We start from the raw sequence: 14,458 nt of genomic DNA, 5'->3' as shown, positions 1-14,458 counted from the left end.
ACAGACTGCCTGGCAGAAAACTCCACTGCTTTCTGTGCTCACTACCTCTGCAAACCATTTTTACCAAGAGTTTGGACTCTGAAAAACTCTGGGCTTTGCAGCTATGAAAGATCACAGGTTTACACTCATATTTCAAAGAAAATATAGAGACTTGATCTACAGACTAACTTGATTGGGTCATTAGAAAAACTAACACAAACAACAACAAAGGCAGCTGTGCAGTGTTCTGGCATGGATGGAGATTTGGAATTTACAATGGCAGTCTCACCTGGCTGTAAAATGTCTGATTCAGGAAATTCATCAAAGTTGGAAGTATCATCAATGCTTTTGATTTCTATAGGGATTGCAGCTGGTCTTTCCCTGCAAATAAAGATCAATGCCAGAGGAGTGAATGTTGGGAAATGAGACATTAAGTTCCAGTTTTCACTTAGCTTTTACACTTAAAGCTTCCCTTAATGCAGAGCACAAGGGTTCCACTGAGTGCATCACAGATGAATCTGACTCTCCTGTTTGCTGACACCATGGGGAGATTGTTTGGTTCCTTATCTCCACTGGTGTCTTCCTGGCAGGCTTGGGGCAAATATAATTTTCCCATTGAGAGAGCATCCCACGCTTATCTGCCACACAGCTATCACCCTGATCTTGTCACCAGCCACCACTGTGGTTACCCTGTTTCACAAACCCAGCCCAGCAGGATTGCACTTGCACCCAGAGCTTTACAATTCCAGTGCTCACCAGCCTGGACCTCATCCAAAACCTTTGGACTGTAGCTCCTCTTTGTGACACTCAGCATCTCTCTCCCAAAGCAGGCTGCCTCTGCTTTAGCACCTCCAGAGCCAGGAAGCCCTTGAAGGAGTTTTAAGGTGGCTTTTGAAAGTTCCCAAGGAATCTGTGCCAGCAAAATGCTCACACTGGGACACAGCACTGTGGGGCAGGCAGTGATTTACACCTGTAAACTCACCACAGGTCTAATTACTACACTTACAATGAAATCCACAGCCACTCTACAACAATTTCTTTCTGTTCTGGGCAGTCTGGAATAATCTGAGCTATCTCAAGTCAGTTAAACTCTGGCCATTTCTGTGCATGTCAGCAAGGCCAGAAAACCTTCAGTGTCAACCCACTACTGCCAGTAGCTGCCTTTCAAAATAAAAGATAAATTGGAAATAATTGTCCTTGACATCACAATACATGAAATTCTTGCTTTCATGGCTTTTATTCTCCCTGTAAAACATGTGTGTATATACATACCTGATATGTCCCCAGTCTACTCCTTCAAAAAATGGATGACTTTTTATTTCCTCTACTCCATTGCTACCAATTCTGTTTTCTGAGTCGATACAAAATCTGGAAAAGAGGAAAAAACAAAGAGAATGTTACAATAATTTCCACAGAAGCAACAGTATCCAGTATCAAGAATTTGAAGAAGTTCTGTCAAATTGTTTCACCACTAGGGTTAACATCAAAGCAGCCCATTGCATCTAGGAGAGAAGGCAAATAGTAGAAGCAGAATATTGTTAAATCCTGAAACAAAAAGCTATGATGCCAGTGACTGATAGCTTTTCTAAACTGCTGTATCCCCATCTTCCAGGTTTGTGAAAAGTTGCTGCATGTTCTGGTCCTGTAGGATCAGTTTGGAATGGAGGCTCAAATCCCTTCTACTGAGAACTGCCCTGGCATGTTCTCAACTATTTAAACATCCCTGTTTCAAAGTCAAACTAAGAAGAATAAATATACTTAGTAAATCAGGACTGCTCTCTGATGTTGTAGTTTGGAATCCCAGTGAGCCAGCACATTCCAAGCATGCCATGTCCCTGTTCTCCCCCTTCCCTCTCCTCAGAGGTGCAGGTGGTGCAAAGACCCAGGGCCTGTTTCTGATGCAGCCCTGCTGCATAACCTCAGCTCAGACCCCACAAGAAATTGTCAGTTTATCAGAAGTAGCCATGAAAAAGCAGGAAGAAAAAGGTGAAATTGGAGACAGAGGATTGGTGAGATGGGGACTGTTACCTGCTCCAGCAGGCCAGAAGGAAAAGCCTAAAATCCCAAAGAAGGAAAATAGGGAGGTGGAAGCTCTCTGACAGCAACTCAGTGACCTCAGGGATTTGTTCCAGGGAGCAGCAGAGGCTGACTCTTCTCCTCTGGACTGGAAAAGCCTTTCAAGTATCTCATCCAGGAGATGGGAACACCAGCCTTTGCCTAGGAATTCATTAAATCACAGCCATTTTCTCCATTTTCTGCATATGCAGCACAGCAGGTTAGGCTACAAACTTATCCAGCTATAAATTAAAGTTCTTTTTCTTGTAGTTGGGTGTCAGTGGGGAAGAAAACCTCCCTGTATTTGTATTGCAGCCCAGCAGGCTGGGTGGTGCCAAGGACTAACAACAGACCTCAAACCTGTAACAAGACTCAGCCACAGGATTTGTCAGGCTTTGTCTGAACTTGAGCTTGTTTTAGTTTGGATTTATCTCTATCCATAACCCTTTAGCTTTATCTGCATCTCCCTTTAAGCTAAAACACACGTTGCCTAACTTGTCCAAGTGTAATGGACAAAGTACCCAAAATGCCCAGGTGGTTGCTGTCCAACCTGTTTTGACCTCATTTTAATAGATTACCTATAACTAAGAAGTTCTACCCCAATTTTAACCCTCCTCCTTGTGGAGGCAAACTGATAAATTAAAGTAGTCATTGTGTAAGTAGGTGCATCAGCAAGACATGCTAACAAATTCACTGAAATCCCTAAAAATTCCCCAAACACAGCCAGGGTTGAGGAGGAAGAAATCCTCAGCAGTAATGCTCTACTCTGTTCAGCAGAGAACTTGGGATGTTGACAAGGAAGGTTGAGCAGAACAGCAGAGAAATAGATACTGAAAATGCAATATTAACTGTTTGACCAGACTTATTCATGAGGATTGGTGACAATTCAATTATTTGAGCTGTTAGTATTACTAGTTGGATATAGGATAACTATTTCTTGTATTTGCTATGGTTTTATAGGTTACTGGAGCACTGCTGGAACTAATTATAAATTCTAGTTTTGTCAAGTACATTCCCCTTTTTGCCTGTAACAAAATCATATAAGGCTATAGCATTAGCTTTGAAAAGGAAAAAAAGGAATAAGTATCAAACCCAAAAACAATGTGCCTCTCAAACCCTCCCAAGGACAAGAGGGTAATTTCTGTTAAATGAGGTAATTTCTGTAAAATTTTACAAGAGGGTCATTTCTGCCTGACCTTGTCACCAAAACCTTCACAAAAACCTCAATGCAAACTAAAAACTGGGATTTTGAAAGAAGTGAGTAAATCCAAAACATCCCAAGATTTCTATTCAGTGCATTAAATGCTGATGAGTAGTTATTTTCTTGCCACCTCAGAGAAGAAAAAAATTCTGTGTTGATCACTTTATTTTTGATCTGCTCTGTTTCTCCTTATACCATGGGACAAATCAAGATCATTCCAGCTTATTCCTTCATGTTAAACAAGTGGCAAAGAGAAAAAGACTTAAAAATCCATCAGGGATGGTGACAGAAGAAACCAGCCTTTCCTCCAACATAAAGCTTCCTTTGCACACAACAGGAATTTACCCAGATAGAAGATGACCCTGGCTGGGCAAGAGGCCAGAATTGGGTTTTTCTTACTGACCTTAGAATTAAATCCTTTGCTTTCTCTGAAATGGGCACCTCTGGAGGAAATACCAATGTTTCTTTCCAGTTCATAACTTTCCTGTAAGTCTCTTGTGGTGTTTCTGAGCAGAAAGGTGGATACCCTGTACAAAGAAATAAAAAATTATTAAACTTTTTCTAGGAGAGCAGTGACCTGGGCCTCTGCTTCTGTCAGTGGGGCTCCCAAATATAACAAGTATTAGCCAGAGGTTTTCTCTTCTGAACAAATGGACCCTGTTACCTTTGAACAACTCTTAAGTTGGGGTTTTTAACATACCTATTAGCATTTCATACATAATCACTCCCAAGGACCACCAGTCACACAGCTTGTTGTAGCCAGTCTGCATAAACACTTCTGGAGCAATATAGTCTGGGGTTCCCACAGTAGAATATGCCTGGAAAAAAGGAATCATCTCTTTAAAAGAGAAATACTGTGGTTTTACACTTTGCAATTCCTTTTCCTGGGGATTTACATACAGGATCTTGTTCTTTGGGTGAACAAAATGCTTAATTTGAGAATTCACAGGAACTCAAGTACCAAAAATATTATACTTTCATATTAATAAACACAGAGAACCTCAAAAATAAATTGAAATTATCCTCTTTAATGTGATGAAATCATAGAATAATGCAACTGCAATATCAGAAGATCATCTTAGCTTTAGTTTCAGGTAGCTGCATCATAAAAATACCCAAGAAGTTCTATTGTTGTGGTCTTTGTCTATTTTTAAAGGCATAATTTGCTAGATTCCCAAGTGTGGCACTCATGATACACAAGTCATGTATTGAGAATTTCTCTTTACAGAAAAAAAATCCTCCATGAGGCAGGAGGGAGAGAAATAAAACAAAATCCAACAAAAACACAAAAAAACCCAAAACCCAACAAACTTAAAGAACAAAAAAGTCCCCCAAAAGCAGTTTTACCACAAAAATATTTTACATTAATTTGTCTGACCATAAAGAAACCCTTTGTTTAATTGAACAGACCTGAGATATTTAGGATTAAACCAATGGAAAACCGAAAATGTGGCTCCTTTCCCAACAGTGTTGATGCAAGTTGTCATTTTGGCCTTTTATTGTCTCTGTGGGACTGTTCCTCACCACACAGTTCTGCCACATCAGCCTTTACTGGACTTGAGATAAATTCTTTTCAGGGATCTAATTCCAGGCTGGAATAAGGCTGTGAAATACAGCCCCATGAGGCAGCATGGTGGCTGCAATGTAATTTCATTTTGTCTCATGAGGAAAGAAGAGAGCACCCAAAAGCTTTTGGGGAATACTGCAGGAGGTCACTTTTTTTAAAGGGTGTGGAAAAATAAATGGTCTTGAGGTTTTTTTGGTGAAAATCATGGGCAGGGATGGAAGTCTGAATGGCTGACAGACACTTTGCTTTGGTTCAGTTTATGCCACAAGTTCCCTCATTACTGACCACTCCTCACCACAAACCCAGGCTGGAGCACTCCAGCACCAACACCTCCCACAGCCTTTCCACCACATTCCCTTTCAGCAGAATGGGAATTCCCCAGAGCTCTCTGGAAAGGAATTCTGCAGCCACAGACCTGCTTGTGACAGAGCTGCAGGAATCAGAGCCATGGATCCACAGCAGGCCAGTGCTGCACAGAGCCCCAGACACAGCTTGGCCACGGGGCTGAGGACACCTGAGGGCTTGGGCCGGATGCTCACAAGGCAAACAAAGGCACAGAGAGGAGCAGGGCCTTGCTATTCCAACCTGGATCCCCTTCTTTTGACTTATTTGTGACTTTGGGAGCTTGTAGAGAGCCACATATGAGGATCTTGCAGGTTGTAAAAACCAGGAGCATTAGCACTGAGTTTTAATTTAACACTTCCTCTAACTAGTTTAAAAGCAAACCAAGAATTATACATTAATTAACTCACCAGCTGTCGCCTGTTCTTCTTCCATGTTTCTGCTTTCCTCTTTGAGTTCATATTCTGAAATGCTAATTTGCAAAGTAGTTATTAAATAACAAGTGTATTTGTGAGAATTAAGAGAAGAAAGATTTATAGGGCTCCAGTTTTAAGTAACTATCTTGGATATTTAGAACCCTAGTCTAAAAACAAATGCTTGATTGTAACTGAAAATGGGAACATGAGAATAACTACTGTCCAATGCACAGCTGAAATTCATGTAAGTAGGACACATATCAGCAATTCTAAATTAGAACTTGTTCAAACTTTTAGATCAGCTTCTGAAAAGTTTCAGGAGACTGTCACTGACTGCAGTCCTTTGGCACATGGAACCCATGTCCCTCCTGAAAGAGCAGTTCTGTAACTTCACTAACATAACGAAAAATACATGACAATACAGATGCATTACATTATGTGTATTCGTATCTGTGTATGAATGTGCAAAAATACATGACCACTGCAGAAATCATCATTTCTTGCCTGTGAAATGCTCCCATGACCCAGGGAACAAGCATTTCCAGTTTTCCAATTAAATGCAATCAGCCTGCTCCATCTTGCTTATCCCAGCAGAAACACAGGTACAATGTACAGCTGCAGCTCAGAACCATTTACATGTTCAACTAGGACAGCTCATACTCACAGAAGTCACTTGGTGGGTTGTGTGTGAGGTTCCTGTAGAACTCTGTTCTGTGGGCTTTCTTTAAACCTGTGCAGAGCCCAAAATCAGACAGCTTTACATGACCCTGAAAACACATAATCAGAGAACACAAAACCATTATTTATATAGGTAGTGTTTGGGGGGAAAAAGAGGTTTAATCACTGCACATGCCCTCTCAGGCCATGATGGACTGGCACAGGACAAGCAGGGGAGCAAAGACTGAACCTTGGTGTACTGGAAGGGTCTGTTTTCTCTCCAACAGGCTATGGCCTCCCAGGAATGGTCAAATCTACAATTTCCCAACAGTTGAGGGCAGCTACTTTGCCTGGTTTTGTTTTGAACTGGATACCACTGTGACTGAGCAAGCCTCCAGGACAAAATTCCTTTGCTTTGTTTTGACAGTAACCTTGGCTTTAATCAGATTCCCAGACATCAGTGCTGATAGAACCCATCAAACCTGACAGACCTGTGCATGCTGGGATAATGCCTGGCCTCCATCATCTTGAAGATCTTCTCCAACCTAGATAATTCCATGATCTGGTGATGCTGACAGGGTGCATTTCATGGCCAGAATGGTCAGTCTAACTGAGGGAGTTTCCACAGCTGAGTGGGTGATGAAATAAATGTAACTGTAGGAATTGAACATTTAGTATTGTCTGAATTGTCCACAGCTACTTCAAGATACATGAAAGGAATGCTGCACCTTTTAATGTGTATGAATATCAGCATCTGGCCATGCTGAGTGGGTTTTTTCCATAAAAGCCTTGCCTTAAAATGGTTATAAGGCTTCTGAGTAAGATGTAGCTTTGTTTAAACATACTGGTGTTCTCCACAGAAAACACATTGGGCATTGCCAGCCTTCCCTCCAGCCAGCTGAAATCCCTGGGGTGGCACCAGTGGCTCCCAGTGATGTGCAGCCTGGGATCTTGGCAGCACCAGCAGTTGGTGAGGTCAGTACATGCCTTGGCATCCAGCAGGAGATTGTCTGGCTTGATGTCCCTGTGGATAAATCCCAACTGGTGAATGGCATCGATGGCCAACACTGTCTCAGAAATGTAAAACTGGGTCTCCTCCTCTGACAGTGTGTCCTTCTTCATCAGTAAGGTCATCATGTCACCTCATCAAAGAGAAGAAAAGACAGCTTAGGGATCAGAACATTTTAAATCACAAAACTGTAAGAAACCCCAGTAGAATCCAAATTTAACCTTGTAACTGGCCTTATAGTTACTAATCATAAAACTATTACTGCAAGGACCTACAAACCCAACTTACTTTTTTAGCTGAAAATCCTAAACAGGAATTTTAATTGAACAGCCCAAGAAAATACAGTGGATTTTTACACGTTAAATTTATTGCACAAACTGTTTGAACAAGGGCTTTTCTTCTGGTTTGTTTTTACTGTTAATAGCCTCAATTGTAAAAAGCAGAAATTTCTACTAAAAAATTATTTAATTCAAGTTTATTTAATACCCCTTCAACCTTTTTCCTTCCCCTAAAAATCAGGAATGATCACATGACTGAAACTTCATTTAAAAGAGTGCAAACATTTTTATGTTCACAAATTATACAGCATGTTTGTTCCCAATATTTTATAAAGCTGCCAACAAAAGCTAAGGAAGAAGTACCTGTATCACCTGATGCCACAGCACCCAGCTTACCTCCAGGTAAAAACTCCATGATCAGGTAAAGGTTCCTTTTATCCTGAAAGCTGTAAAACATTTTCACTACCCAGGCTCCATCTGCTTCAACCAAAATATCTCTTTCTGCTCTGATATGGGCCACCTAAAATTTGAAAAAAAATTATTATTAGGCAAATATTGAAATATTTCAACAAGGAACACCACATTACATTCCTAGCCTTACAGCACATTTTCATGATCTTTAGCAAAGGAACTATTTTTCTAGCTCTTTCCATACTTATATTTTCCACTATTTTTTACAAGATCCTAGGGTTTCTCTAGAAACACAAAGCACAGCTTGTTAAACTGTTTGTTAGAAAGAACTGAAAAAGCTGGTGGAAAAAGTACAAGTGAGTTGAGGAATATCTGACCTTGCTCAGGGTATTCCAGTTCCAGTTAAGGTTTTGGAAAATACAGGGAAAGCTGCTACCCCATAATTTGACGGAAATTAAGAATAATGGAGATTGGAGGAGGGGTGTGTATTTTCAGTACAACATACTCTCATCTTGGAGGAAAAATTAAAGACATTTGCATGGAAAAATATTTCTTGACGGCTGTAAGAAAAGCAGCAAACAGTCTCCTGCATCTGTTCCCCAGTTCTGCTGCTGAGGAACATCTTCACATGAATCCTGTCACAGGGTTGCATGGGGCAAGGTTCTCCCTCTGCAGGAGACACTTCAGCTTGGATTTATCTGCCTTTATTCAGTCTCATTAGAAAGTACTTTTTTCCACCCTCAACTCCTCAATGCAGCTCTAAAATACAACAGGAAAACTTTGCCTAAAATAGCCTGGATTTCTCCCAGTGCTACCAGACTCAGGGGGAAAAATACTAGAAGATTGCTTTTTTTTACGTGTGTCCTCTGTTGTCTCTCCACAGAACAAGGCGGGCAATGAAAATTCCAGCAGATAAACATTGGCCAGGGAAGATCACTGTCTCAAACTGAATGTAGAGCATGATCTCAGACTCCTTCCCACATCATGTTCTGAAATGGGGGCAGCACCACACAAATCCTGACTCTCTGCACACCCTGCTGCTCCTCTGGTTCCCTAAATTCAGGGCATGGCTGCCGGAGACAAAATAATCTGTGCCAGGAAAAAAAAAGTACCACTGCTGCAGAGAAATGATGTGCCAATGATGGGTAAGGTTTGGACTAGTATGACAAAAGCCCTCTTTTATCTCCTGAGATACCCACCCTTCGTTTCTTTGCTTTGTGGTGCTAAAGTATTTGATGTGTCCTCACAGTGAATTGTTAGCTAAAAAGTAAAAGCAAAAACCAACCAAACTAACAAAATCAAAACAAATAAACCCCCAACAAGATTAACCCAACTATAAAGCAAATCCAAGGAAGACCATGCTGATGAACAATGTGATTTCTGCTGGTTTTCTTTAAAAAAAACATCAAATACCTCCATTTTTAATTTGGCACAGGATTATTTTTCCAGAAATATTTTCCTTGAAATGCAGTCACAAAGATTTTATTTTTCTCCCCTTGATAAGGGGAGAAAAATAAAATCTTTGTGACTGTTCCAAATCAGTTGTAAAGAAGTAATTTTTAAATGCAGTTGCATGACCTCATTTCCTAACCTCTGCTGCTTTTGTGCTGTGGTAGCAACAGCACAGACTCTTCGGACTGGCAGACCATTGTAGGGGCTTTCAAAGGTGGAAAAGATTTTCTGGAAAGGGTGAGTTTGCAATTTAGGGGACTTAGAGATGACAAACCTGCTCTTTCTCCAGCATATCTGCTTTTCTCAGTATCTTCATTGCATAAATGTGACCTGTATCCTTCTTCTGAACAAGGCGGACCTTTACGAAGAGAGAGAACCCAGTCAGTCTCCTCTGCCTCAGAAATCCACTGGAAGGCTCCCATTTGCCAGGCATGGAAAAGTTCTCTTGTTAAATACTTAAAAACACATTTAAATATGTTAAATACTGAAAAAGGAATTATTCTGCACCATGTACAACACTAACACTAATGAGGAACAGTTTTTGTTTTAGGAAAACTGAACAGGCACAGTGAATTCCAGGTAGCTTAGGCTATGTAGGTTAAAATTCAGGAGAAATAACTGATGTGACACAGGGCAGAAAGGAGGTTTATCAAGAGGGGTTGTGCCATTGCAAATCCATAACTGCAGAGGGCCATGAGGGCAACATCAGTGTGGGAAGCCAAGGGAAACTAAGTGTCTTTCCAGATGCCTTGGGAAATCAATGCATGTGATTAATCACCAGAATTCTCACACTTGGAGAATGACACAAATGGCTGCCATTCTGCAATAAAACAATTCATCAAATTGTAATTAGAATGTTTCATTATAGTGGCCAATTCCATTTTAATCTCCTGTTCAAGCAAGAATGCCACAAACCTCCCCAAATGCTCCTCTTCCTATGACTTTCAAAGACTCGAAGTCATCCAAGCCGAGCCTGGTCCTCTTGAGCCGCAGGAACTCGGTTTCCTTGCGAGCGTGCTGTGACCGGCGCAGCTTTTTCTGAGGACACAGCACAGCAACCTGTCAGTCAGCTGGCAACAGAGAGTCAAGATGTGCACCCTCCCTTCCTGGGAAGCTGTTCTCTGGAATCCCAACAGGAGAAAAACTTCTCCTTCTACACTTCATTCTCATAGTCCTTGAGAATGGTCTTTTCTGTAGAAGCCTCAGGCACAGTTTCCCACCTTTTTTTGGTAGGTGAGTGGTGGTGTTTTAATTTCATTACTTGGTGGTGCTTTAATTTTATTACTTAGTTGTTTAAAAAAAAAAGAGAAAAATTATGAAGAAAAACTATCATACTGGTCCAAACAAAGTGTATCAGTCCCAAGGCCAAAGTCACTGCCTGAGGCAAGGACTTTTTTTTGGTGGTGTGAAGGACGAATAAAAGCTGAAACTTGCATCCCAAGTGATGGCAGGCAACAAGGAGCTTAACAAGCAGCAGAGGCCCTGGTTACAGATCTACAACAAAATCCATTTGCTTTATGGCAGCCAAGCACTCAATTCTGAAAGAAAAATCTGTCCAAATGCCATCATCTATTTTGTCTGATGAAAATGTCACTGGGATTCACCCCGAGAGAAGACAAATGCTGCACCCAAAGATGCTGAGAGCTCACAGTCTGCTAAGGAGGTCCCTGGATCAGGTACCTGCCAGACTCTGTGCTGGGACTACAGCATCCTTTAAAGCCACAAGATGGCAATACACACCCACACTTCATATTCCCACTTCTCAGGAGTTACAGCAGCCACAAAAACTCCAGAAGGACTGACACACTTCCTACTTATTTCCCAGCCTATCCTTATCATGGTGTAATGGACCTCAGAAAAGCAACTCATTGACCAAAGTTCTCAGAGATGGCAACCAGATTGAGATCTCTCCTCATCTGTATCCAAAAGGAGCAAAGGTGTGATGGTTAATTGTTTAAATCAAGAAAAAATGGTTCAGCATTTTGCTTACTACCCACTTCTAACCACTTTTTTTTTCTTGCCAAATATAACAGCAAACAATTTTAATCTTTGCAAAGCTTGCTAGCTACTTGCTGTGGCCATGTCTCATAAGAAATGCAGGTAGCATGAAAAGCCTTGGATAGCTATTGCAAGTACCAGTCAAGCATATTTACAGCTTTCCTAACATATACCGGTTATTAAAGGGGCAACACTCATGTGCAAAATAAAACCTTCTGTCATGCTGGCTGATGCTTCTGTGAGCTCTTCAAATGTCCATCTGAAGCAGTGGAACAAAAGCAAAGCAGTTTGTAAGGTTACTTAAGCAGCATTTACCTCCTCATCTGCAAGGCCTTCCTCTTCCATAGCCACTTCCAGCTTCTTCTGCCTGCCAAGGAGAAAACCAGGGGATTGCACCTTGTATTATTTACTAAAACCAAACATAACACCACAGCAAGCCAACACCTTTGCTTCACATACTCCAAACACTGAAGAATTTGCCTCAGATGGAAATTTGCAGGCAGACAGCCCCACTCCACCCAGTTACTCATTTGTGAACAAAGCTGAGGAAAATGTAAAAGCAAATTTAAGCACATGTATGTACTTATGCACTTGCAGAATCAGGCATTAAACCTATATGAAAAAGTATGTTATTAGAGTGAATGTATCTTGTTGAATTAAGACTGTTTTTATCAATTAGGATTACAAATCAGAATAAAAATTGGTTTTTTCACCATTTCTATCTCATCTCCATCTCCCACATGCCAACCTGCTCCAGCTTCCGTCCCCTCTGTGTGATGACCTCCCCCTGGTCCTGCCCCCTTTCTTCCCATACCGACTAAACTCCCTGGATGCACCATTATCTTCCCCACAGTGTCCTGCCCAGGCCAGGGCTCACAGCTCCAAGCCTTCCCCCAGTGCCATGCCAGGCTGGGAGGCTCTGAGAGGGGAGCAAAGCCTGGGAATACCCCACAGGTGGCAGAGGTCAGCACATGGCAATGGGGCTGCAGGACCCCTTTCTGTCCCTTTCCTTTCTGTCCACCCACAGCATGCTCCTTTACAGCTGCCAGGGTGCAGCTTTCTGAAGGCTGGTTACCCCCTGCAGCAGGCAAGAATTCAAAGGCTTGGAGCCAGGCTGTTGGTGCCTTTCTGCACTTTGGGAAGTACAGCAGGATCCTCTAAATTACAGGTCCTTGATAGACAGTTTATTCTCCTAACTAGAAGCAACTCCATTACATGGAATAATGACTAAATATGATGAAGAGGGAAACCCTGCTGCTTGACTGAAAACCCTTCAATTAAAAACATATTACCAGAGGAATGATAATTTCACACACTAATGACAATCCAACACAGGATTCATGAAGCCACACACTTGGTGCTTTGACACCTAATTCAAGTGGCACTTCACACCTCAGAGACAGGAGTGGGCACTGCTGGGAGGAGCTGAGTGGGGATGACCATCCCACACTCCCATGCAAGGAGTACCAGGCAGCACCACCCAAGCAGAATTTACAGACTGGGATTACACTATTCCCAGAAGTCTTCCTGCCCACCTGAGAGCCTCTCAAACCCTCCATCATCAACCCCCTATTTCTTTGCTGCCCCTTATTTCCACACCAGCTCTTTGCTTCCTTTCCTTACCCCATCATCCCATCAAACACCTCTCAGCCCAGTTCCCTGTCTCCTACACACTCCCTCCTGCAGGGTTTGGGACTCTTGGCATGAGCTCCATGGTGCAGAGCAGGAACAGACACCACAAGCAGCTGCCTTACCCCAAACCAATCTCCCATCCCTCAGCAGCTCTGCAGAGTTCATTCCCTGGGGCACCTGCAGAGGAATCAGAGATCCCCAACCTCACACAGAAGGAGAAACCTCACATATTACTCCAAAATAACACCCTGCACAGAGTAGTTTCCACTGATGAGGAGCTGAATTGCACAAAAACATCAGAAGTGGAGCTCTTTGACCACTCGGCGACTGGGATGTTCACAGGTCCCCCCAAAGACAGCCTGTGCCTTCTAGGAATTCACTCCCTGCCACCACATACAGAAGAACTTCCCAGAGCTGCCCCATCCCCGGGGACTGAAATACCCTTGAACAAACAGCAAGAAAAGCTGCAGAGGGGTGAGGGGAAGGAGAGGCAGTACCTGGTTTCCCTCTCCTCATGCTGTATAATCAGGTTGCTGTAGAAGTTCTCCAGTGTGAGTTTGGCCACCGTCACTCTCTCCCGGGTGTGGTTACTCATGGGAAAGGATGTTGTAGTCCCTGCAGTCATCGCCATGGTAACATGTACTGAAACAGAGCAGGGCAAATCATTACTCACTTCAAAAAGAAAAATAAAATATATATTCCTCTTCCCCACTCTCCAAGTTCTTAGGCACTCCAGAATTCACAGTAAAGGCACTGTTCTTTAGATATAAGAAACTCTATTAAAAGCTGCCTTATAAAATTATCCCAAGATAGCAGGAGGATGTGCTACCCACTCTAAAAAATAACAACACGTTGGCAAAACAAAGAGTGAATCATAGCAAAGAGCACTGCACACTCTGGGCAGCTGACCCAGCTGTGCTTGTCCACAAATAAGGAAAATGTCCCTCTGGCAGACCTGGGCCCAGCCTGGGGGAGGGAAAAGGGTAGGAGAGAGAAGGATCAGGCAGCTCCCAGAGCTGGACTTGTCACAGCTCTGTGACAATTTCAGACTCCAAAAATTCTGGATGATAAAAAAGAAGGGTGGAATAAAATGAGACAGCAAATGGAAAAAAAGCCTAACCCCAGTCCAGAGAAGTTATTTCAAGGATAAAGATAACCATTGAATATATGTGAATTTTAAAGCTGCTCCACAAAGTTACACATGGCCAGGTGGTACTTATGGCTTAAGGCACATGGCCACTGGGCACCTAAAAACTGGGAAGAAAGAAGAAAGAAAGCAGAAAGAAGAAAGGCTGCACTCCTTGAGAGCTTTTATCCTGAACCCAAGGAACTTGGATGTACTGGAACAACACTTTTTAATGCTGGAAAAAGACACCTCAGGGAAGCTCTGAATGCCCTGCAGCTGATCTAGGAAAGCCAGGGGAGATTAAAAAAACCAAAGAACCAGCACAGTTTGTCCTA

The 14,458-nt window shown here is 42.3% G+C and overlaps 1 protein-coding gene across 7 annotated transcripts in view; it reads right to left on the bottom strand.

The window, feature by feature from the left end:
- Positions 1 to 14,458, bottom strand: part of STK38L (serine/threonine kinase 38 like) — a 46,597-nt gene that overhangs the window by 5,363 nt on the left and 26,776 nt on the right. For 6 of the 7 annotated variants that reach the window (XM_064701276.1, XM_064701262.1, XM_064701290.1 and 3 more), the window contains 12 exons: positions 13,495 to 13,639; positions 11,681 to 11,732; positions 10,283 to 10,405; positions 9,642 to 9,725; positions 7,901 to 8,024; positions 7,205 to 7,359; positions 6,225 to 6,327; positions 5,555 to 5,616; positions 3,936 to 4,053; positions 3,639 to 3,762; positions 1,252 to 1,347; positions 111 to 360 (listed from right to left, as the gene is read on the bottom strand). In XM_064701276.1, coding sequence (XP_064557346.1) covers positions 126 to 360; positions 1,252 to 1,347; positions 3,639 to 3,762; positions 3,936 to 4,053; positions 5,555 to 5,616; positions 6,225 to 6,327; positions 7,205 to 7,359; positions 7,901 to 8,024; positions 9,642 to 9,725; positions 10,283 to 10,405; positions 11,681 to 11,732; positions 13,495 to 13,628 — 1,410 coding nt within the window. In that variant the 5' untranslated portion in view covers positions 13,629 to 13,639 and the 3' untranslated portion in view covers positions 111 to 125. Of the gene's footprint in view, positions 1 to 110; positions 361 to 1,251; positions 1,348 to 3,638; positions 3,763 to 3,935; positions 4,054 to 5,554; positions 5,617 to 6,224; positions 6,328 to 7,204; positions 7,360 to 7,900; positions 8,025 to 9,641; positions 9,726 to 10,282; positions 10,406 to 11,680; positions 11,733 to 13,494; positions 13,640 to 14,458 lie in introns of those variants that run through there. The other variant, XM_064701268.1, reaches the window with a different exon arrangement.

Source organism: Zonotrichia leucophrys, chromosome 1A (assembly GCF_028769735.1).
Source record: "Zonotrichia leucophrys gambelii isolate GWCS_2022_RI chromosome 1A, RI_Zleu_2.0, whole genome shotgun sequence".
NCBI classification, from domain to species: Eukaryota; Metazoa; Chordata; class Aves; order Passeriformes; family Passerellidae; genus Zonotrichia; species Zonotrichia leucophrys.
The sequence above is the reverse complement of the archived record's forward strand: the minus strand, read 5'-3'. Positions and strand labels throughout refer to the sequence as shown.